At 44.5% G+C, this 25,377-nt stretch overlaps 2 protein-coding genes across 2 annotated transcripts in view; one reads left to right on the plus strand and one right to left on the minus strand.

Annotated features, from left to right (window-relative positions):
- Gapvd1 (GTPase activating protein and VPS9 domains 1) overlaps window positions 1–10,309 on the minus strand; it is a 48,896-nt gene extending 38,587 nt beyond the window's left edge. Inside the window, 5 exon segments of the mRNA XM_028308146.1 lie at window positions 215–398; window positions 2,615–2,827; window positions 4,254–4,421; window positions 6,898–7,121; window positions 9,743–10,309. Of these exon segments, the coding sequence (XP_028163947.1) occupies window positions 215–398; window positions 2,615–2,827; window positions 4,254–4,421; window positions 6,898–7,121; window positions 9,743–10,036 (1,083 nt within the window). The 5' untranslated portion in view covers window positions 10,037–10,309.
- Window positions 10,310–10,579: 270 nt separating this feature from the next.
- hep (hemipterous) overlaps window positions 10,580–25,377 on the plus strand; it is a 30,466-nt gene continuing 15,668 nt past the window's right edge. The window contains exons 1-13 of the mRNA XM_028308117.1: window positions 10,580–10,845; window positions 11,555–11,646; window positions 12,974–13,117; window positions 13,680–13,907; window positions 15,573–15,752; window positions 18,759–18,905; window positions 19,857–19,933; window positions 19,999–20,322; window positions 20,840–20,944; window positions 21,528–21,606; window positions 23,748–23,848; window positions 24,484–24,566; window positions 25,063–25,144. Of these exons, the coding sequence (XP_028163918.1) occupies window positions 10,701–10,845; window positions 11,555–11,646; window positions 12,974–13,117; window positions 13,680–13,907; window positions 15,573–15,752; window positions 18,759–18,905; window positions 19,857–19,933; window positions 19,999–20,322; window positions 20,840–20,944; window positions 21,528–21,606; window positions 23,748–23,848; window positions 24,484–24,566; window positions 25,063–25,144 (1,787 nt within the window). The 5' untranslated portion in view covers window positions 10,580–10,700. The remainder of the gene's footprint in view (window positions 10,846–11,554; window positions 11,647–12,973; window positions 13,118–13,679; window positions 13,908–15,572; window positions 15,753–18,758; window positions 18,906–19,856; window positions 19,934–19,998; window positions 20,323–20,839; window positions 20,945–21,527; window positions 21,607–23,747; window positions 23,849–24,483; window positions 24,567–25,062; window positions 25,145–25,377) is intronic.

The following is a 25,377-nucleotide window of genomic DNA, read 5'->3' on the forward strand; positions in this document are numbered from 1 at the left end:
TCGCCATAACAACAATGTAACTGCATTGTTGTGTTCCGGCAGTTAGAGGTAAGATAGCCAGTTCCTCCGTGGTTGAGGATTCCGGGTGAAGCTCGCTTCCACCTTCGGCCTGATCATCACTTACCATCAGGTGAGATACAGGCCAAGAGCTTCCTCGTGGATAAAAAAAAAGTACATAACACCACACAAACGCTACCAAAACTCCATCACGTACCTCCTGGTACCGCATAAGGCACAGCATCTGCACGATCTGCGCGATCTGGATGAGGTTGAACCGCGCGATGTAGGACACGGGCACGTCCACCACGCCGTGCGTCTCCGGGTTCACGATCGCCGGGCAGATGAAGTGGTGTAGCACGAGATCCGTGCAGATGGCGTGTAGCTCGCGCTCGCTTGTTCTGGACAGATAAGTTCAGTCGGTAAAACCAGAGTAAATACAAATGAGTAGGTCATCTTCATAGAAACGCCCGAGCGTGGTTTGTATGTGAGCGCGCGCCAATACGTTTGCGGCGCGCACGCACACACTGACAAAATCCGGCGCAACTCCCCGCTAATCCACGCTAAATTTTGTCAGTGTGTGCGTGCGCGCCGCATACGAGGGGCGGCTGAAAAGTTTTGAGCCTAAGGTATTAAAAATGCCGATAGAAAAGTATAAATAATATATTTTTCTATTTAATCTGCCTCTACTACAACGCACTTCTTACATTTGTGTAAAAGAGCTTTTAACTCACTGAAAAAAAATTCGCAAACTTTGCCTTCGAAATGATCCTCTAACGACGCCTTCATTTCTTTGTCACTTAAAAATCTTCGTTCCTGGAGGTCATTTGTCCAAATTGAGAATTAGAAAAAAAAGCTAAGGATTTGGACTAAACTGTATGGTAGGTGATTAATTTCTTGAAATCCAGTTTTACCCGGGGCAAGTCTTGCAACATGCGCGGTGTGCACGGGCGAATTGTCGTGCAATAACAGATTTCATTTCGCCAGTTTAGCTCTTATTATTTCGACAACCACTTGACGCACTCTTATCAACATTACAGTAAAATAATCCCCGTTTATTGTAGTTTTTTTTAAAGTAGGTAGTCAATGAATAAAATTCCTCCACAATCCCAAAAATAGTGGCTATGAGCTTGGGTGTCGATCGCTCCACTTTGAATTTCCGCGGCGGCGTTTTCCCTTTTCAATCCATTGCATTGACTCTTGTTTTGACTCTAAATCGTACTGCTGAATTTATTATTTATCAATAGTGACAATGTGAGAAAAAAAATTGTTAGGATTAAGGCCAAAGATGTCCCAAAACTCCTGCGAAGTTGTGACTCGACGCTGTTTGTCGAGTGGCGTGAGCATTTTTGACACCCATCGCGCACACCCCTTTTTCATGTGCAAATGAGTATGAAAAATATTGCCGATACGTTCTTTGCTAATGCCTATGGCTTCAGCTATCTGTCACAGCTTAATTCGCGGATCTCTAGAGCAAGATTCTTTAACTTTTCATTATTTTATTCGTTAATGGCGAAATCTGGCCGTCCTGACTTGCGGTCATCTTTTAGCGACTCCCTGCCATGATTGAATTATCGGATTCAATCTTTCATGGTGGCAAATGAAGGCCCAGACTCCCCATAAACTGTTGACATCTCTTCAAATATTACCGTCAGCGTTTTGTTCTTCTTTGTGAGGCATTTTATGACAACTGTGTACTTCAATTTCGTACATTGCGCGGATGACTGAGACATGATGATGTTTACGGATTAATTACTAAAAGCGTGATGATGCTAATAAAATGAAACTTTGTACATATACTAAGGAGGTTATTGGCAAATTAATAAAATTTAGTGCGAGTCAATAATAACACTTGAAGATACTTAGGCTCAAAACTTTTCAGCCGCCCCTCGTATATACTGGCGCGCTCCCATACAAACCGCGCTCGGGCGTTTCTATGAAGATGACCTACTCATTTGTATTTACTCTGGTAAAACTTTAGGCTTCTTTCTTCTATGGTATGGGATGTAAGAACCCGGCTAGGAAGCGCGCCGCACGACAAACGTATGGGCCTATCGCATAAGCAGTAAATGGCGCGATAAATGCTTATCGCGGCGCGCATTCTAGGCCTCTAGACAAACATGACGAGCCACCTTACGCGTCTGAAATAGCTGAAGCGGACCTATAGACGACTTAATGTGCCTTTCGAAAGAGTCATCATATTTATTTCGGACATGTTCATATAAGCCTGTACCTAATAAAGAATAAAGAATATTATCTATATAAATAAAAATGAATTTCTGTTCGTTAGTCTGATTAAAACTCGAGAACGGCTGGGCCGATTGAGCTGATTTTGGTTTTAAAATGTTTGTCGTAGTCCAGGGTAGGTCTAAACGGTGAGCAATACGCGCGCGATATTGTTTTTCTGTGACAGACAAAATTCCACGCGGGCGAAGCCGCGGGCGGAAAGCTAGTAAAGAATAATAAAGATTGCACACAAAATGATTTAAAAGACGTGGGTGGGATACACTTTAAATCAAACCCAAAATCGATGTTCACTTACTACTAGAGCCATATAAAGATAAATAAAACAAGAAGACTTTAAAATCAAACGAAGAGAATGGTTGACTAAACATACCTGGAATGTTGTTTGAGCAGGTGTACAGTCTGCTGCACGATCCAAGCTATGGTGGAGGGAAAGTTGGGCCAGTGCTCCCGCAGCGAGGCTATGAACTTGCTGGTCAGGTTGTACAGCGACTGAACAGTCCACTTGCGGTAGCGGGCCACTTTGGATGTGTACTCCGCGCTGTTGGTCTGCCCGAACTTCTTGAGACGGTCTGATGGGGAGAACCTGGTAAGATGAATTAGTGAGGTTATTGCTTGTTGCTCGTTGTTAAAATACTAGCATGTAAAACCAAACTTCACTTCGCATTTACATGCGCTTGGAACTTCGGTTAACTTCACGCCACACGTCACTACTTGTTTGCTATGAACTGTTTTGTTTCTTTTTTTTCAAAATTACTATTATTAGAGGCCGGTCGATCTATTCTCATAAATAAAACACTGGATACATCTTTCACATTATATTGCCTTAATTTAGATACAATTCATCACTTAGCACAAAAGCGCGCGGAGTCATCTCCGCGCGTCCCTCTCTTCTGACGTTTTATGCTAGCGTGACATTGACGTATTGTCAATGTCACTATGACAGCATTTCACTGGCCACAACGATACCGTTATTTTAACGTTTTAGATTTCTCATAATTAACACTATAAATACTTTTTTTAACGCCGCATATCAACGCCCGAGGAGGATCATCTACTGAAGAATAGCTTCAAACTGAAGGCCACATTAGTCTCCATCGCCTTATCAGGGTCGACAGCCAGGAAGAACTCGTCTTCCAACAGCAAGGCCATGACCGGGCCCTGCCCGAATTGGAACGCTCACAACCAAACCAACGCGATCATAGGCGAATGACAGGTCGCGCGACCTATCATTGGTCACAGATCCTGTCCCAGGTCGCGCGTTTGGTTGAAGCTTTAGGAAAAAGAAATTATCGACCATGACTTATCGGCTAATTACCTCTCCATCGCTTTATCAGGGACGACATCCAGGAAGAACTCGTCAAAAACTGCCGCGCCGGCGTGTGACTGTCGTGGAACACGCCGTATAGCGACACCCGAGGGGTATCATGTGCTGATCTGATGTATAGCTTCAGACTGAAGGCTATATTACCTCTCCATCGCCTTGTCAGGGTCGACATCCAGGAAGAATTCGTCTTCCAACAGCAAGGCCATGACCGGGCCCTGCCCGAATTGGAACGCTCACATATACGAATTTTATTCCTTAAGCTTCAACTAAAACAAGGCGTGCAGATCGCTATCGCCGACGCGATCATAGGCGAATGACAGATCGCGCGACCTGTCATTGGTCACAGGTCGCGCGTTTGGTTGAAGCTTTAGGACAAAGAAATTATCACCCATGTATCGGCTACATTACCTGTCCATTGCTTTATCAGGGTCTACGTAAAGGAAGAACTCGTCTTCCAACAGTACGGCCATGACCGGGCCCTGCCCGAATTGGAACGCTCACATATACGAATTTTATTCTTAAGCTTCAACCAAACCAACGCGTGCAGATCGCCATCGCCGACGCGATCATAGGCGAATGACAGGTCGCGCGACCTATCATTGGTCACAGATCCTGTCACAGGTCGCGCGTTTGGTTGAAGCTTTAGGAAAAAGAAATTATCGACCATGACGTATCGGCTAATTACCTCTCCATTGCTTTATCAGGGTCCACATCCAGGAAGAACTCGTCTTCCAACAGCACGGCCATGACCGGGCCTTGCAGCGCCGCCGCCAGAAACTGCCGCGCCGGCGTGTGACTGTCGCGGAACACGCCGTATAGCGACGATAATGCGCATTTGCCCGTGCGGAACAATCTGGAACAAATCAAATCAATTGTTATTAAAACCACAGAATAAAAATAAGTACTACGTACAGAAGTTTTACTTCGCGAAGGTATTTAAAAAAATGTATGCTCAATGTCATTAACAATATGGTGTAATTTAGCCTGTCTCAAGAGTCAAACACCATTTTGTTGACAAACGTCAGTGATCGGCATTGCGCCAAAGCTATAGGGCTGACTTCGGTAAAATGATGTGACGTAAGATGCCAAACTGCGGAAAATGACGGAGGAAATACATGATTTAGCATGAATTATCATGAATAATATTAACTACTTATTTACCTCTCAGTGTCTTGAGGCAACTTAAAAAAGTACATTCTGAGGAGCCACCATGATTACGCTGGTGTAGCAGCGCGCTAACACAATGGATGAAACAGTCGAAAAAAAAGTCGTGGGTTCGATTCCCGCCTTAGACAGTTCGATTTTATTCAAGTTATTTTCAAATAATTTAATTTATTCTGTACGTAGGCCTTTTCTAGGGCATTTGTACATGTCCCAAATATAGCTTGCCCTACCACATATGAGTTGTGGCAAAGCATTGATAAAGTTGAATGGTTGCGTAAAATATGTATATGCGGCGTAAGGCAGCAACCTTTTGACGATAATAAAGTGCTATCACACAGTCCAGTTATGAATGGCACGTGTTTAATCGGGTAGGGGGATTGATTGAGGATGGTTTAGATTGGGGCTTATGTTCCTGGCGAGTAGCATATTTATCTTAAAACATATCTGTAGTTTGAATTTAATATAAGTCATATTATTCAATAAGTAGTATGAAATAACTTACTTTTTCGGATCGTTAGACGGCGCCAGCTGGTGTTTGATCAGCGACCGGATGACGCTCAGCAACCGGGTCCTATCTGACGTAGAACGCGCGCTTCCATACAGCCCGGATATGAGCGCCACGGGTAGCGATGGGGGCATATGCTCCTCTCCCAAGAGAATAGCAGCGCTTCGAGTAGCAGAAGAATCTTTGCGATAACTTACTTTTTCGGGTCGTTAGACGCGCCAGCTGGTATTTGATCAGCGACCGGATCACGCCCAGCAACCGGGTCCTATCCTATCTGACGTAGAGCGCGCGCTTCCGTAGAGCCGGGATGTGAGCGCAGGGGGCATGTGCTGCTTTCCTAAGACAATACCAGCGCTTCGAGTAGCAGAAGCATCCTTGAAGTAACTTACTTTTTCGGATCGTTAGACGGCGCCAGCTGGTGTTTGATCAGCGACCGGATCACGCCCAGCAACCGGGTCCTGTCTGACGTGGAGCGCGCGCTTCCATACAGCCCGGATATGAGCGCCACGGGTAGCGATGGGGGCATATGCTCCTCTCCGAAGAGAATAGCAGCGCTTCGAGTAGCAGAAGCATCCTAAAGCTGTTTTAATAGTCTTTGGTAGGAAATAACTTACTTTTTCGGATCGTTAGACGGCGCCGGCTGGTGTTTGATCAGCGACCGGATCACGCCCAGCAACCGAGTCCTGTCTGACGTGGAGCGCGCGCTTCCATACAGTCCGGATATGAGCGCCGCGGGTAGCGATGGGGGCATGTGCTCTTCTCCCAAGAGAATAGCAGCGCTTCAAGTAGCACAAGCATCCTAAATCTGTTTTAAGTCTTTGGTAGGAAATAACTTACTTTTTCGGGTCGTTCGACGGCGCCAGCTGGTGTTTGATCAGCGACCGGATCACGCCCAGCAACCGGGTCCTGTCTGATGTGGAGCGCGCGCTTCCATACAGCCAGGATATGAGCGAAGCGGATAGCCACTGGGGCATCTGCTCTTCTTCTAGGAGAATACCAGCGCTTCGAGTAGCAGAAGAATCTTTGCGATAACTTACTTTTTCGGGTCGTTAGACGGCGCCAGCTGGTGTTTGATCAGCGACCGGATGACGCCCAGCAACCGGGTCCTATCCTATCTGACGTAGAGCGCGCGCTTCCGTAGAGCCGGGATGTGAGCGCAGGGGGCATGTGCTGCTTTCCTAAGACAATACCAGCGCTTCGAGTAGCAGAAGCATCCTTGAAGTAACTTACTTTTTCGGATCGTTAGACGGCGCCAGCTGGTGTTTGATCAGCGACCGGATCACGCCCAGCAACCGGGTCCTGTCTGACGTGGAGCGCGCGCTTCCATACAGTCCGGATATGAGCGCCGCGGGTAGCGATGGAGGCATGTGCTCTTCTCCTAAGAGAATAGCAGCGCTTCGAGTAGCAGAAGCATTCTAAAGCTGTTTCAATAGTCTTTGGTAGGAAATAACTTACTTTTTCGGATCGTTAGACGGCGCCAGCTGGTGTTTGATCAGCGACCGGATCACGCCCAGCAACCGGGTCCTATCCTATCTGACGTAGAGCGCGCGCTTCCATAGAGCCCGGATATGAGCGCCGCGGGTAGCGACGGGGGCATATGCTCCTCTCCCAAGAGAATAGCAGCGCTTCGAGTAGCAGAAGCATCCTTGAGGTAACTTACTTTTTCGGGTCGTTAGACGGCGCCAGCTGGTGTTTGATCAGCGACCGGATCACGCCCAGCAACCGGGTCCTATCTGACGTGGAGCGCGCGCTTCCATAGAGCCCGGATATGAGCGCCGCGGGTAGCGATGGGGGCATGTGCTCTTCTCCTAAGAGAAGGCACAATGCGACGAGGTGCGGCGAGTCGCGCAGCCATCCTAGGAGCTCGCCTAGGGCTGTCGCTTCCTGCGGATTACAGAGCTGTTTTATTTGTCTACCCACAAATTGATATAAAGTAGGTAAATTCCCGAATTACGGCGCGCGCGCACGTATTTGTCACTGTGTCAAAATCTCTATCTTATTCTCTTTATAATGGTGTAAAAGAAACACGGAATAGACTTTCACGGCGACAAAAAAGTCACCCATGCGCGCACGCTCTTAGAACCTTTAGGGTAGCCTTTCGAACTAAGCGTCACAGACGCAGCGTCTTTAGCTTTGGTCTTATAGGTAGCCTTTCGAAGCGAGTTAGTGACGCGGCGTTAGTGGCACAAGACCAAAGCTAAAGACGCTGCGTCTGTGACGCTTAGTTCGAAAGGCTACCTTTACATAGAGGAATTTTAGCATAATCCTTAGCATAAAAATTACCGACCATCTAACTAACGAATGAACGAATAATAAAGAAAGATTCACATAACAACATTGGGAGAGACATTTGTATGAGACTGTAAACAGGATCGAGCAAGTACCGGGGGGTGCCTCAAATACAAACGAGGGCATATTCCCACTGTCCCCCATTGGCGGATATCGCAATTTTGTTTCCCGATGTCTGCCAGTGGGGAACAAATGGCAATATACGTAAACACGTATGACCCTCGCATGTCACGTGATTATGTTTTATCTTTTTCTTATTTCTGAATTTTAAATCTATGCAAGCTTTTAATGCATCTTTGCAACTTTACTTTCTCTCACTTACAATATTGAATAGATCACTTATTCAAATTGGAATGAAAGCAAACCAGTTATTAATTCTTATATCTTCCTTACATAAATGGTACATACAAACTCTTTGAATGCAGTAATACATTTTACTGTACTGCAACAAAACAAAGCATCCAGTTACACGCCAGTTTAAGAGAGCCATTGTTTGCGTGCATGAGGTGTCACATTAAACATGAGATGCCTCATCATTATTGTAATACTTTAAACAAGTAATGGTCAGGCTGGTTGTCTGTTTGTGTAGTTTAGGCACTAAAGCCGGGTCTCCAGTACATGTTTTGCCCTACACAATCAACAAAAACATTCAACATTCAACAAAATTGTCTACTAATTTTGTCTAGTACTATGGCTGAATAAACAACCAAAAAATTCTAATTAATTTCCTAGTAAGAAGATAATAATTATGATAAATGGAACTAAAGCCATTTCTACTTCTTCAAACTTTATGCTATTCCTTGCTGGATTCACCTATCTTTTTTCGTGTTAAAATTTTAAGCCTTTAATGGGCATAAATAACATCAAAATATTTTTTTGGACCTTCGGACAAGGCAATAAAGTTCAAAATATCAAAATCAAAAATATTATTTGGTTTAGACCACAAGTGGCACTTATGGTGGGAACTCTATTCCCAATGCCATATAAAGGGTTAAATAAAAACTGCATCTATTACAACATTATAATATGTGATTGCATAATCAGTTTGGGAGAGTTTAACCTCTGTCAAGCCAGATGAATGCCTCATTCGGCTGATAGTGTAACAAATGACATAATAATTACTTTTCCTTATTCATGCTTGGCTGGCTGCATTCTCCTTTATGTAACACATTTCACTTGCTGTACAACAATATTCTGGTATGGTCAGAAGTGGGTAGATACATTAAATGAACAAAGCAAAATTTCCTTAAGTACTATAAAAAGGCATGAAAACCTTAATATTTAGTTATTTATAATAAATAACTCTATTTAACAATGTATTTATTCAAAATTATCTTTCTATACATTATAATTCTAGACATTTGAATATAAATTAGGTTGTCACAGAAATTCTTCTAAAGAATTATGCATTCATTAGCATTATTTAAATAGGTATGCAACGATCTAATTTTTGTGGTGACATTCAATATCTAGTTTACAAAACAAGAAAGTTTCTACTTTCATTCATATTTTAATCTTTGGATGATGAATTTAAATTCAAGTATAAAAGATATTAATAGAGATTTTGATAGAAAAAAAAGAAATAAAAAAACTCTTTATCTTAGGAAAGCCTGGTGTGGAAGTCAATGGAAGATTTTAATTGTTATTAAAATACCTAAAATGTGCATATTGTAAATTAATGTAACAAAATTATAAAGAACTTCATAAAAAGTTCCTCCGTTTCCATTTAAAACAGTGATAGGTCACTTATCTTCTTCAATGACTAATCGTTTACATTGAAAAAGTGGGTGGATAATGAAGGTAACATAACCTTTAGTACCAATTGTTAAAACTGAAACAACGATTCTCGGCAAGTCAAATCTATGTCATGGATAATCACAGAGATAAAATATGTAAACACTTGAGTAATTAGGCATTCAGATACTTGGTTAATTATGCTATGAAAATAGAATTTTATGTCTTGAACAATATCTTGATTTAAATGCCACGACTATGATAATCACTAAAGCAGTAATATTATTTTCTTTCTTCTTCTTCTTAATATTATAATAAATCTTGAGAGCAATATGTTTTCTTTGAAATTAATATTAAAGCAACTGAAATAATAACAATAATAATGCAGAGACAACCAAAACAACTGGTGTTTTACTTGACTTTTAGTTAGCACCCAGTAGAATTTTACTATAAATTTTATAAACCCTGGAATATACACCTACCTTGTACTTCAAGACTTTGAAAACATCCACAAAAGTAGTCCTTTCAAGCAAACTTGCTCTCTGGCAAGCAGCTATAGAATCTGCCTCACATCTTGAAGTGATCAAGTTGGTGAGGTTCTGGCGCTGCTGCAAGCACACCCAAGACACCTGCAGCAACTCCAATGCCTTCTTCTCAACCTCTTCATTGAGATTTTGCAACAGCTGTCGTTCGGAATTAATAAATATCTTCTCTCTCCTCAATTGATTTGCTAACTCTGCTATGTTCATACATCCTTCCGACGTAGACTGCATCATTATTGAATTCAACTACACATTTATCAGTAAACACATATCGTTTGTAAAATGTTTGTAATTGTATTTTTCACGTCATTTTAGTAATTTCCATTTCAAGGAAATCTTGTTTCCGACAACACTTTCGCACATAAAACCATTTCAAAGTTTTTCAACTAAAAACTTATTATTTTTGATTTATTTAAATGTGAAAATAATCAAAGATACAATCTTTTAATCGCAAAGCACAAAAAATAATGGTATTCGAGAGGTAAAATCGCGAAATGAATGAAGATATTTCCGCTGTCTCAAATGAAACAAAATGAAAGCAAAGTAAATACAAAAATAAAATGACAAGCTATCAGCCAATCAAAAGGTTGAACGAACTCATTGTGACAGAGACATCGACCTATATCAAACTGAGGGCGATTTTTTGTCGTTGTACTTGCCGTTGCATTATTTTTTATTGAGAAAACCATAGAGAAAACTAAATTTTTATTGAATGAATGATTGAATGTCTGTCATTTTTGGCACAGATTACGAATTTACTAAAGAACGAATGAAAATGGTTGACGAAAGAAATCCTTGGACTGCTGTTCTTTTCATTGTAATTTTGTGTAAATAGAATTTGGATGTTTGTTTTGTAATAAGTACTTAAATGTGATTAGTGTGTAACTAAAATATAATAATGTCTAATAGTACAATAGAAAAAAAATTGAAGGGGTTAGAGGAGCGGTTCGAAAACGAAATGCGTATTCAAAGAGAGGGTGGCATCCACAATCAAGGTGGACTTGGGGCTTCCAGGCCCGGGAGCGGCCGGAGACCAAGGCCTCGTAAGCATACTCATGATTAATTCTGCATCACATAATTTATTGATAAGGTTTCTCATTATCCTGAATGATCCAGTGTCCTTACCCTGTATCCTGGTCTACATCTCTCTTATTGCCTCTAGATTGAGATTACTAACTTCTTTATACAATCCTCAAGGGATTCTGTGTGCTCGATGTCTTCATTGACGCATTTAAAGGTGATTATTTGATGAACAACTTATTCAATGGAGGGGTTACTCTGCTGTTCTTGTAATGCAGACAATATTGACTCCTTTTCCCTCCCCTATGCTCGCCTGTGTACACATTGCACCCTATTCTCTAATGTGTCTGACAGCCAGTAAAATTTATTCAATAGGTTTCATTTATTGAGCTGTATTTGAGTTGCTGTTTTCATTTAATTTTTGTGACCCTTATTATGATGAACAGCAAGTAATTCTAAACCTAATGTGTATCTTATTGGATCCTATGATATTAGACTTTAGCTAGCTATTCATATAAGATGAGGAAATTAGCTAAGAATTGTGAGTAAAGAGATAATTTTGTGTCTGACATCATGGCACCGGAGGACACTTAGCCTCTTGTTTACTAGTAATGAAGTAATAAATATTCATAATGTGAATGCTTTCGGTGACTCAGTTATTTCCTAGTAATGAGAGAAGTGATTTCTATCTACGTACAGCTTCAGTTTTACAGTTTCACAATTCAATTTCAGACGCTATGTTCACCGGTAGAGAAATACCAGCGTTCCCACCGAGATCTCCACAAGCATCAGAGACGGAGAACAGAATGAGGGAGGTTTATAAGGTAAAAGAATAAAATTAGTAGTGATAAAAAAATGTTTTTGTCTAAAATTCAATTTCATATTTATCTACACAAAAGGTTAGTTAATCAGTTAATCGTATAAGAAAAATGTAATATACTCTGCTAAAATTAAAATAGTTCACACATGATTGGTAACATACATTTTATTATAAGGTATTAGGTATTTCATAAGTATTGTATACATTGTCATGTTGTTTATTAATCAGTCAATAAACAATAATGTGTGCTACATCTACCATGTTAGATTGTAAATTACTGTATAAATATTTCACATTCTGGCATTTGTCCAATGAATAAATCAAATTCGTTGAATAGCTTTTATGATGCCATTAACGGACAAATTGAGTAGATAAATGAGGGCTTTTTCAACAAATTAGAGGCAATTTAACTGAAATACTCATCTCTAAATTTATTCATTAGTAAATAAAAAAATGCACACATTTTATACTGCAACATCAGTGTTGTATCACAGAATAATAATATTTACTTTGTTGTGTTATGATTTAAATAATATGGCATAAAGATTAAGCAAAATAATGTTATTGGTTGGGTTACAAAAAAAATTTACCTGAGAGGCACATCTTTTTACATAAATATTGCTTGTATGTACAGATGACAGCACTTCAGAATATTAAGTTTTAAGTTTATTTTAAGTTTTTTGTTGTAAAATCACCCCTGTTACAAGTACATAAGAGCCCCCAGTGTTAGCTTGACTTGGTACTGTAGCAAAAAAATGAATTGAATTTGAATTTATATTCATCAAAGTTGCTGTGCATCAACACCTCACCATATGTATTTTGGTTCTTCCACTACCTTCTGTATTTTTGTCCAAATATTATTTACGAATTTTTGCAAGAAAAAGTATATGTTGTGTTGTTTACTGTAAACGAAATTGACTTTTATATCCTTATCAGTGGGCTAAGTGTGAGTTTACATCAAACGTCCTCACTAGTGAGCACGTCATAAAAATTTATGAAAATTTTAGTTCTTGAACGTTTCCACTAGGGGCGCTGTACAATCCGTCATACATAATTTGATACATTTAAGCTAAGCGTCCACATGTCGGTATCGTACGCATCGAATCGTAGTATTATTTATATTTCCACTCATATAAGTGCGTCCACCTGTCCGCATCGTAAGCATCGCAAATCCGATACGATGTGTTTCGTACCATGCGTCCGTTGCGTACGATACCGACAAGTGGACGCTTAGCTTTAATGTATTTTTTTACGCGCTCACTAGTGAGGATGTTTGATGTAAATTCACACTAAGCCCTCCGTTACACAAAACTGACCCTTATTTCCTACAGGTTAGCGGCAAATTAAACGTGAACGGGGCAGAGTACCGCTCGCACGTGGACGATCTCCAGCACCTTGGCGAGCTGGGCAGCGGCACCTGCGGCCATGTCGTGAAGATGCTGCACAAACCTTCCGGCACTGTTATTGCTGTTAAAGTTAGTATAATTGTTGAATGTTGCATGTGGGTTTGGTGAAAAGATATTTGAAATATGAACTTTGACATTTGATTTTAAAAAAACATTTTAGAATTAGAATTGAAAATAGTAATAAATAAACAATTATTTATTACATAATACCACTTGCCCTAAGCGAGATTCTAACCCCTAGCTAGCTGGGTTCGTCGGTCTTGACATAAGAAATGTCGCTGTAAATAAACGAACCGAAATTTTTAATTTAAGGCCTACGCTAAAACTTTCGGGGCTGCATACGTGCGCCCGCCCAATAATGCACGGAAATGCACGCCTACGTATGCCTGCCGTCGCGCGGGTGGAAATTCGTCACACGCATGCGCTGCTCATATTATTTTACGATACATAGTTTGTATTATAGACCTGCGTGCGGGCACGGTGCGGGCGTCCGCGTTACTTTTAGCCTAAGCCGATAGTAGTTCTGCATTTGCCTTCCAACATCGTTGTAGAGCGTGTTCCACGATTAGAACCCTAAAATTTCAGCTAATCTTTTAACTAGTTTTAACTGCTATACTTTCTCTTCCACCAGCAAATGCGCCGCTCCGGCAACTCGGAAGAAACAAAGCGGATTTTAATGGACTTGGACGTGGTGGTGCGCTCCCACGGCTGCCCGTACATAGTGCGATGCCTCGGCTGCTTCGTGACGGATGCCGACGTGTGGATATGCATGGAGCTGATGGCTTCGTGCTTCGACAAGCTGCTGAAGCGGCTTGGCGCGCCCATCCCGGAAGCGATTCTGGGCAAGGTCACTGTGGCGGTGAGTGATCCTGATAAACTCCGGTCTTAGAGCACGTATAATTTCGTCCAATGACCCCAAGCTACCCATCCTTATCGCTCGCGCGTAATTATGTTGCTGTCGCGCTCGCACACTCACTGCGGCCGCCCGTCGCACAGTCGCGACGGCAATATAATTACGCGCGAGCGAGCAATAAGGATGGGTAGCTTGGGGTCATTGGACGAAATTCTACGTGCTCGGCGACCGGACTTTAGGCTTGGGACGTGGTGGTGTGCTCACTACATCGCGCTGCCTCGGCTGCTTCGTGACGGACGCCGACGTGTGGATATGCATGGAGCTGATGGCCTCGTGCTTCGACAAGCTGCTGAAGCGGCTTGGCGCGCCCATACCGGAGGCCATCCTGGGCAAGGTCACTGTGGCGGTGAGTGATGCTGATAAAGTCCGGTCGCCGAGCATGCAGAATTTCGTCCAATGACCCCAAGCTACCCATCCTTATCGCTCGCGCGTAATTATATTGCTGTCGCGACTGTGCGACGGGCGGCCGCAGTGAGTGTGCGAGCGCTCGCAGGTAGCTTGGGGTCATTGGACGAAATTCTACGTGCTCGGCGACCGGACTTTAGACTTGGGACGTGGTGGTGTGCTCACTACATCGCGCTGCCTCGGCTGCTTCGTGACGGACGCCGACGTGTGGATATGCATGGAGCTGATGGCGTCGTGCTTCGACAAGCTGCTGAAGCGGCTCGGCGCGCCCATACCGGAGGCCATCCTGGGCAAGGTCACTGTGGCGGTAAATGGCGACTGAGTACAAAGCGGGTCCTGATAAAGTCCGGTCGTCGAGCACGTAGAATTTCGTCCAATGACCCCAAGCCACCCATCCTTATCGCTCGCGTGTAATTATATTGCTGTCGCGCTCGCACACTGGGCGGCCGCCCGTCATCGCTGCTTCGGCAACTGAGCAAAAAAAAAGGATCCTACATTGATTATAGCCAAAATCGTAGAAAGGTAGAGGAAGAAGATTATAGGAAGGTGAAGGGATGCCCCTTCATCCTACAGTTTCAGTTTTAGTGAAACCTCTAACAAGTAACAGGAATAGTTATATTGACAGCCATTAGCCACGCTGCAAAGCAACCGTTATCAATTTTTATGGCAAACTCACTCGAGCTATCTTGCTGTTTGTATAGGCTTAAGACATTCACTACGGCTTATCAGAAAACACGCACTCCTTTACTTGTTTTGTTTACTGGCTACTTTATGTCCAATGACATACAATTTTATTATTATGTCGGGCCAAACTTGAGTGGCGCATTACTATGATGTGTGTCACATTAGAAGGGCGAGCATTGTTGTATAGTAATTGACGTGCAGCGCAGTGCTGTTCAGCCTTTCGCTGCTCAAATGTATCATTCTCTATAACAGGGTTTCCCAATTGTTTTTTGCCAAGGAACCCTAATTGATTATACTTTTCCTAGCGGAACCCCCGTACTACTCCGCCCGCACGCCCTGCCCCTCCCTTGTGCGTAAACAAGTCGGTGCGAGCGAACAACGTCGGTCACGAAACGTGGGATAATATTTTTTACGGAACCCTTGCGGCCTTTCCACGGAACCCCAGGGTTCCACGGACCACCATTCGGGAACCGCTGCTCTATAACATTATTTTTAATGCTGATCATTTTTGTTGTTCCCTAGACGGTGAAAGCCCTATCGTACCTCAAGGACGAGCACGGAGTGATCCACCGAGACGTGAAGCCAAGCAACATCCTACTAGACGAGTGCGGCAACGTGAAGCTGTGCGACTTCGGCATCAGCGGCCGCCTCGTGGACTCCAAAGCCAAGACAAGAAGCGCAGGCTGCGCGGCGTACATGGCGGTAAGTGACGTCACTATATAGGAGCGCCGCGACGTGAAGCCAAGCAACATCTTACTAGACGAGTGCGGTAACGTGAAGCTGTGCGACTTCGGCATCAGCGGCCGCCTCGTGGACTCCAAGGCCAAGACAAGGAGCGCGGGCTGCGCGGCGTACATGGCGGTAAGTGACGTCATTGTACAGCAGGAGCGAGCCAAGCAACATCTTACTAGACGAGTGCGGCAACGTGAAGCTGTGCGACTTCGGCATCAGCGGCCGCCTCGTGGACTCCAAAGCCAAGACAAGAAGCGCAGGCTGCGCGGCGTACATGGCGGTAAGTGACGTCACTATATAGGAGCGCCGCGACGTGAAGCCAAGCAACATCTTACTAGACGAGTGCGGTAACGTGAAGCTGTGCGACTTCGGCATCAGCGGCCGCCTCGTGGACTCCAAGGCCAAGACAAGGAGCGCGGGCTGCGCGGCGTATATGGCGGTAAGTGACGTCATTATATAGGAACGAGCCGCGATGTGAGTCAAGCAACATCTTACTAGACGAGTGCGGCAACGTGAAGCTGTGCGACTTCGGCATCAGCGGCCGCCTCGTGGACTCCAAGGCCAAGACGAGGAGCGCGGGCTGCGCGGCGTACATGGCGGTGAGTGACGTCACTACACAGGAGCCGACGCGATGTGAAGCCAAGCAATATCCTGCTAAAGCCCGGTCCGTGAGCTCGTAGAATTTTGTCCAATGACCCCTAGCTACCCATCCTTATCGCTCGCGCGTAATTATGTTGCTATCGCGCTCGCACACTTACTGCGGGTGCCAGTCGCACAGTCGCCTCGTGGACTCCAAGGCCAAGACTAGAAGCGCGGGCTGCGCGGCGTACATGGCGGTAAGTGACGTCACTACAGCAGGAGCCGAAGTGACGTGAGCCAAGCAACATCCTACTAGACGAGTGCGGCAACGTGAAGCTGTGCGACTTCGGCATCAGCGGCCGCCTCGTGGACTCCAAGGCCAAGACTAGAAGCGCAGGCTGCGCGGCGTACATGGCGGTAAGTGACGTCACTACAGCAGGAGCCGCTGTGACGTGAGCCAAGCGACATTCTGCTAGACGAGTGCGGCAACGTGAAGCTGTGCGACTTCGGCATCAGCGGCCGCCTCGTGGACTCCAAGGCCAAGACTAGAAGCGCAGGCTGCGCGGCATACATGGCGGTAAGTGACGTCACTACACAGGAGCCGACGAGACGTGAAGCCAAGCAATATCCTGCTAAAGCCCGGTCCGTGAGCTCGTAGAATTTTGTCCAATGACCCCTAGCTACCCATCATTATCCTCGCGCGTAATTATATTGCTGTCGCGACTGTGCGACTGGCACCCGCAGTGAGTGTGCGAGCGCGTTAGCATCATAATTACGTGCGAGCGATAAGGATGGGTTGCTAGGGGTCATTGGACAAAATTCTACGTGCTCACGGACCAGACTATAGATGAGTGCGGCAACGTGAAGCTGTGCGACTTCGGCATCAGCGGCCGCCTCGTGGACTCCAAGGCCAAGACAAGGAGCGCTGGCTGCGCGGCGTACATGGCGGTAAGTGACGTCACTACAGCAGGAGCCGACGCAACGTGAGCCGAGCGATATCTTACTATAGTCTGGTTGCGACTGTGCGACGGGCGGCCGCAGTGAGTGTGCGAGCGCGACAGCAACATAATTACGCGCGAGCGATAAGGATGGGTAGCTTGGGGTCATTGGACAAAATTCTACGTGCTCACGGACCAGGCTTTAGACGAGTGCGGCAACGTGAAGCTGTGCGACTTCGGCATCAGCGGCCGCCTCGTGGACTCCAAGGCCAAGACAAGGAGCGCCGGCTGCGCGGCGTACATGGCGGTAAGTGACGTCACTACAGGTCTGCGTTCAGAAACATTATGTCACGCGAGCAGCTCTACCGGACTCGATTTTCGTTATTTCTGAATGCGTTGGGTCAACCGTTTCGGGCAAATATTCGAAAAACTGTCATTAGGTACATTAATAACAAATATCAAACGTCAAACAAACCTAAAATCGTTTCTGCGCATGTCTGATAATTCTTCACGGCCTTCCGAGTTTCTGAACGGACTTTGGTAACGCTAGAGTGCATTCGAGTTCCAGTTTCCGGTCTGAACGTGTTTGGATAAATTTTACCTACCCGGGGACGTTTCTGAACGCACCCCAGCAGGAACGAACCGCGGCGTGAGACGCAATATCCTGCTGGGCGAGTGGGACAACGCCTGCAACGTGAAGTTGTGCTATAATTATAATCAATGTTGAGGCTTGAATTCCACCAAAGCCGAGATGAGATGTTTTCAGTAGGGCAGGGTTCCCGTTCCCCTTTATAGGGGGGCTCAGGCCATCTACAAAGTATTTAAAAACCTGCGACCGCTGAGACAATACATTCCAGACTGCTCGATACGACCAATAAATAATCTGGACTGGAGGATGGGGCGCGCGGATTTTTTATGGTCGAAAGAGGGCGCATCTCTAATAAATCAGAGAACCCCTGAGCCAAGGCGTATCCACCGAAGCTGTGTGGAGATGTGCAGTTATGCACGCCGCTCACACGTCTCCGCTGCGCGCCGTTGTCACCTTGCAAGGCTCGTCTCCGCTTTGGTAGAGTTCGGACCTTAGATATTAAATAAATGAAATAACAATAGCAATGAAGTCTCAAATGACTTATAATAGTCTTGATTGTGTTCAAGTATACCTAACAATCGTTCGTTCGTTCGTTCGTTTCAGCCGAAAGACGTCCACTGCTGGACAAAGGCCTCCCCCAAGGATTTCCACAAAGACCGGTCCTGCGCCGCTTGCATCCAGGTACCTCCCGCGACCTTCACCAGATCGTCGGTCCACCTAGTGGGAGGCCTGCCCACGCTACGTCTTCCAGCTCGTGGTCGCCACTCAAGAACTTTCCTGCCCCAGCGGCCATCAGCTCTTCGAGCTATGTGCCCCGCCCACTGCCACTTGATTTACCTAACCTAACAATAACCCAACTCTTTTCTTCAGCCGGAGCGCATAGACCCGCCGGACCCGGCGCGGCCGGACTACGACATCCGCGCCGACGTGTGGTCGCTCGGCATCTCGCTGGTGGAGCTGGCCACCGGCGTGTTCCCCTACCGCGACTGCCAGAACGACTTCGAGGTGCTCACGAGGGTACGTGCCCCACTGTTACATTGCAGCCCAGCGCTAGACCCGCCGGACCCGGCGCGGCCGGACTACGACATCCGCGCCGACGTGTGGTCGCTCGGCATCTCGCTGGTGGAGCTGGCCACCGGCGTGTTCCCCTACCGCGACTGCCAGAACGACTTCGAGGTGCTCACGAGGGTACCTGATCATTTTACTTTTAAAGTTGCAAGGAAGGAGATTAAAGCCTTCCACAGATCAAACGCGGGTCAGAAGCACTGTGGGTCAGTTGCAGCGCGGCTGAGGCACACTGAAAGCAGCGCAGTTTCAAAGCAGTTGCAACGCGGGCGGTTGTCAAAAATTTAAATATTCGAAAACCGCTTTCAACGCGCTGCTACCGCCCTGCGTCCGGTGTGTCATGCTAATATGACCGCCATAGTAATACAACAGCGCGGGCCCGCGTTCGCGCCGCTTCTGTGGCGGCGCGGTTGGAGCGCGGGCCCGCGTTCAAATTTGGTGTGACACACTTCAAAGAGTTTCTTGTATTACAACTTGCGCGGCCCGCATTCAAACTGCGCAGCTACTGTGCTGCTACTGCCCCGCGTTTGGTCTGTGGAAGCCTTAACAACCACAAAAAGAGCCATAAAGGCTCCGCTTAAAGACCACAGTTTTTTTTATATGATTTTCAGTCACACACACAAAGTTGTTTTACATGATTTTCAGTCACTCGTAATCGCAAAAGTTGTCACAACATGTGACCGGCAGCGGCCGCTCGTCGACCACCGACCGCTAGTGATAGCCACCAATCACTCTGTAGCCACCGAGCACCTTTCGTTTACCAAAAGGCTAGGTCTAGGGTACCATAGCCACCGGTGGCTATTGTATAATGTCCATTTTCGCACGCTATAGTCCATTTTCATGGAGTCTTTGACATGACTCAAATTAACATAATTAAAATAACAATTTTGTTTCTCATTACAGGTAATAGCAGACGATCCACCACAGTTACCAGAAGATTGTAATTTCTCCCCAGAATTTAAGTCATTTGTATCACAGTGGTAAGTTTCTTTGCAGTTTCATACAAACATTTTTATGCCAAATCTAAAACAAAACATTGTTTCAGCCTAACAAAAAACTACCGGCATCGGCCGAAATACGCCAAACTCCTCGAACACCCTTTTGTAGTGAACTCCGCGCGAAGTAACGTGTCAGTGGGGGCCTGGTATGCGTCGTTACCAATTCCAAGTCACGGCACGCCCCTAAAGACTGCAGTGCCACAAAGAAGCGTGCCGAGTCCGCATATAGCGTCGGAATTGGGAACAGTGACGACTTTAGCTACGCACAACGTGTCAAGCAATGGTTATGACGCGCCAGCGACACCAGTGAGGAACTTTGTGACTAGCGCCACGCACTGGACGCCGGATCAAGCCACGCCCACGCCTAGTAGGTGAGTTATAAGCCACTCCCAGCACGTATTATAAGCCACGCCTACTCAGTGAGTTATAGGCCACGCCTACTCATGCATTGTTAGAGGAACGATTGACGCGATATTGCCTAGTTTTGGACTCGTGACATATTATATCAATTTTGGACGACAAGTGTATTATTAATTTAACGATATTATCATATGTCATTGGAATTGGTCATTGGTTAATATGACAGTTCAGACATACATATAATCAATATGAAATTCGACTTCCGTATACATAATATCGTTTGTGTCATGCTGTCTTATTACGCGAGTTGCGATTCGCTAGGTTCTAGATTATGTGGGATAACTTCCGAGCTCGCATCAGTAAAATAGGCTGACTAAACGAAGCTGTATTATTATTGTCCTTAACGATTTTTGACGCTTTTTAAAAACTCACCCGAAGATCACGTAAACGGTGTAGATACGGTGCATAGTGGAGCGACCTTGTTTATGAAAAATAAATGGTTTTTTACATTATTATTATTATCCGTAGGCCGTGGTGGGCGACGGCGGGCAACTCCAACGCGGGTGGCAGCAGTTCGCAGCCCGCCAGCCTCGAGGTAGACTTCTCCAACCACTCGCCATACCCCAGGAGAAGGTAACTGCTCATAATGTCTCAAAATATGCACTACTTTACGCCTATGTTCTGCAGTAGACGTGCTATGGCTGAAATTATAATATAATAGTGCGTCCAGACTGGGCGAACGGGCTCGCGCGGCAAACTCGACATCCTGCTCACTCAAGAGCAGGGTGAGCAGGATGACCAGCGTGCCGCGCGAGCCCGTTCGCCCAGTCTGGACGACCATAATAGTTTACAGTAGCAAAGCAAACAATATTTGATAGTTAGCTGCAGATGGTGGTTAAAAATGTGTACTTTATCTTTGCATTTATCTTACATTGGATTCCGCACCCAAAGAATATCCACGGGACGATATTTTTCGGCAGTCGCATAGCAAAGTGATCGAGTAACGGTCTTCTATACCAGTAGGCCTGAGATGCGCGCCGTGATAACTTTTATCGACGTCAAAATGTATGGGCAAAATCGATAAAATGGCGTGATAACCGCTTATCGCGGCGCGTATCTTAGGCCTACAGGGATTTATCTATGTCATGTCCTCATATTCCCACCCATATAATACATAAACTTTTATTAGCTATAACTGAATTATTTTGTATCGCAGAACAATCGAAGCGTGCGCATCCCCCCCACCGCCCGTTCGCCGCGTGTCGGCCGATAGTCGCTGGCGTGCGTCTCCTCAGGTGAGTTACGTCATCAACACGACACAAAGCTAAAAATTATTCACAGATATTACAGTCAAATATATGATCAGCATCCTCTTTATTTGCTACTAAAGCCCGGTCTGTGAGCACGTAGAATTTTTTCCAATGACCCCAAGCTACCCATCCTTATCGCTCGCGCGTAACTACACTCAGCGGCACGGAATTTGGCCCAAGCCTAAACACCCAGATATGAGGCCAAATAGGTGTTGTATACCTAAGTTTCATGTAACATGTTAACAGAACATTTGTTTTTGTTAATTTATGAGGCTAGATTAATAAAAAAATGCATCTGTTTAACTTTTTTGGCTCTAGAAACGCATTTCGTTGTTGGAGCGTAAAGAATACGGGTAAGTTTAAATTCGATATTAAATGTTGTAAGGGTTTCGCGTTTAGTTTTTTGTTTGTATATTAATCTTGGGGTTATTCTAGTTTCCATAATTTGAGAATAATGCCCATTACTCCAGGTTAAGTTGCTCAAATAGTGTTGCTTAGAAGTCAAGGGCGTATGCAGCGGGAGATGGTTGAAACTTTCAATTTATGGCGTACAAACTTAAGATACACGTTAAAAGGGCATGACCAGACCGCTTTTTACACAAGAAGACCAAGAAGTGGGGAATTGAGGTGTATGTCAGCGCGCGATGACCCGATTGTCGTGCTTGCAATATCAAGAAATCGGGTTTTCACTACGTTTGAGATACGCCAGCGTTTACAAACACCAAGCCCAGTGAATGTCAGTGAGCACACAATAAGAAGAAGGATGGAGGAAGGCAACCTGCATACTCGAAGACCAGCTCGAGGACCAGAACTTCTCCGATTCCTTCGCGAAGTCCGACTTTGGTTTCCTAGAGATCAAAAAAATTGGACGCAAGGCTAATGGAGTCAATTCTTTATGAAAACTGTCTGTTTGCGTAGTAACTCTTCTCCGCACCTTCTCTATACACTTCCACGGCCGTCTGGAGCTCTTAAGGTGACTCTGCAATTATCGATCCATAGAACTTTACTCCATTAGCCTTGCGTCCAGTTTGCATGTTCTCTAGAAAACGTAAAACGCACTTCGCGAAAGTATCGGAGAAGTTCTGGTCCTCGAGCTGGTCTTCGAGTATGCAGGTTATGATCCTTCATCTTTCTTCTTATTGTGTGCTCACTGACATTCACTGGGCTTGCTGTTTGTAAACGCTGGCGTATCTCAAACGTAGTGATAACTCGATTTCTTGATATTGCAAGCACGACAATCGGGTCATCGCGCGCTGACATACACCTTAATTCCCCACTTCTTGGTCTTCTTGTGTAAAAGGCGGTCTGGTCATGCCTTTTTAACGTGTATCTTAAGTTTGTACGCCATAAATTGAAAGTTTCAACCATCTCCCGCTGCATACGCTCTTGACTTCAAGCAACACTATTTGAGCAACTTGAGCTGGAGTAATGGGCATTATTCTCAAATTATGGAAATGAAAATAACCATAAGATTAATTTAAAACCAAAAAACAAAACGCCAAACCCTTACAACATTTCATATCGAATTTAAACTTACCCGTACTCTTTACGCTCCAACAACGAAATGCGTTTCTAGAGTCAAAAAAGTTAAACAGATGCATTTTTTTTATTAATCTAGCCTCAAAAATTAACAAAAACAAATGTTCTGTTAACATGTCACACGAAACTTAGGTATACAACACCTATTTGGCCTCATATCTGATTGTTTAGGCTTGGGCCAAATTCCGTGCCGCTGAGTGTATGTTGCTATCGCGCTTGCACACTCACTGCGGGTGCCAGTCGCAACAGCAATATAATTACGCGCGAGCGATAAGGATGGGTAGCTAGGGGTCATTGGACAAAATTCTACGTACTCACAGACCAGACTATACAAGACACTATGGCTAAGTTGCACCACCTTTTTTTTTCGTCGGGAAATGCTTTGCGCATACGCACTGGTCTATGGGAACGACCAGTGGGTTATGTGGGACTCTCCCCGCCTTTTTTGACGTTTGTTAAAGTTAGAATAAGACGGTGCAACCCAGCCTAACTTTCGCGAGTACAGGCAATCTAGGTAACTTGGCCCATCATCAGTATAACATTTACCCAAAGTTAATTGTAAATGTAGGTTTTCTTTCACATTTCAGAGTTCAGGCAACACTAGTCCGATAGTTCTACAGAGGTTCTATCACCAAAGCCAACAGAGGAGGTCGAGGGTAGACCTACACGCCACACCCAGGCATAGGAGGTTAGTGGATTAACATCTAGTAAATCTAGTTCCAATAAAATAAAAATAAAATAACCGACATAGCTCGCAGAATTGCTAAAATCAAGTGGCAGTGGGCGGGGCACATAGCTCGTAGAGACGATGGCCGTTGGGGCAGGAAAGTTCTCGAGTGGCGACCACGGGCTGGAAGACGTAGCGTGGGCAGGCCTCCTACTAGGTGAACCGACGATCTGGTAAAGGTCGCGGGAAGAGCCTGGATGCGGGCAGCGAAGGACCGTTCATTATGGAAAACCTTTGTCCAGCAGTGGACGTCATTTGGCTGAAACGAACGAACGAAATCTAGTTATGAAGATCAATATTTGAATTGCCTTTAGAGAATAAAATGAGGTTATCGGACAAAATAGTCAAGCATTTATATCCGGAGAAGTGTACGCATGGTATATTATTTTTATTTTTGGTTATCTACTTAGTTAGCAATATTATGTAGGCCATAAGATAAATTCTTATTAAACTTAAAACTCATTCTCATTGATCTAAAAATGTCGATCGGCCCAATAGGCCGTGTTTCCAAACTTGATTTTCTTCTGGTAAAAAAGGGTCGTACTTCTGAATGACTCGATGATGATGATAATGACGATGACGATGTGTTATTGCAGTTTAAGCAGGGACCACAGCACGGGCCGCTCGCCCGAGCCGCCGCCGCGGACCAGCCGGCAGCACCACATGTTAGGCCACGAAGGTATGAATGAAAAGTTGAAGATCTTTTTATTGAACTTGATATTTTGATGATGCCGTTTTAGTTGTATCCTTTTATTGTTTCCAATATAGCCAACCACACCTAATTTTATTAATCCATCGTCCTGTATGTAAAATTTTGAATCTAAACAAGGAATTTATGCAAACAACAATATTGTTTAATTTGCGGGTACTCACATACGCTCACACACTTGTATAATTTGCTTGTTGTTGTAAATTTGTATTGTGTAAGTAAATTACCCAAAGGCAGTCGCCAATTCAGTCCACCCGCATAAAAATTGCTTGGCAAAATGTTACTTGGTTTCTCGCGATACAGGTGCATACCTAGTGCGAGAACCGCTACCAACACTTCTTCACAATCCACCATAGCATGTATAATAATTAGCTTAAGACTGTCATTCCGTTTTTTTGTAAATCTGTCTTGCTTAAATAAAGATTTTATTATTATTATTATCATTGTAAATGGTCAATATTTTCAGCGAACGGAAGCATGGAGCTGGAGCCCCCGGCGCTCCACGAGAGGTTGCACCCCGCCTCGCCCCTACTGCTCAGTAATGATAAGTAAGTCTAGCATATTTACTAAGTCCCTGGCAATGGAAAAAGGTTAATTCGGTTCATAACATAAAATATGTAGGGTAAACCGTATAGCTATTGCCCACTTAAAGATTTCAAACACATTGAGATGAAAAATTAAAGAAAGTATTTTAATTATCGACCATTTATGACTTTTTTCTTATAACTCAATAAACTGTTAAACAGAATATTAACAGTTTTTAGTTAAAACTTACATAACT

The sequence above is a fragment of the Ostrinia furnacalis genome, unplaced genomic scaffold (assembly GCF_004193835.3).
Source record: "Ostrinia furnacalis isolate ACB-3 unplaced genomic scaffold, ASM419383v2 OfSCF2392, whole genome shotgun sequence".
NCBI lineage: Eukaryota > Metazoa > Arthropoda > Insecta > Lepidoptera > Crambidae > Ostrinia > Ostrinia furnacalis.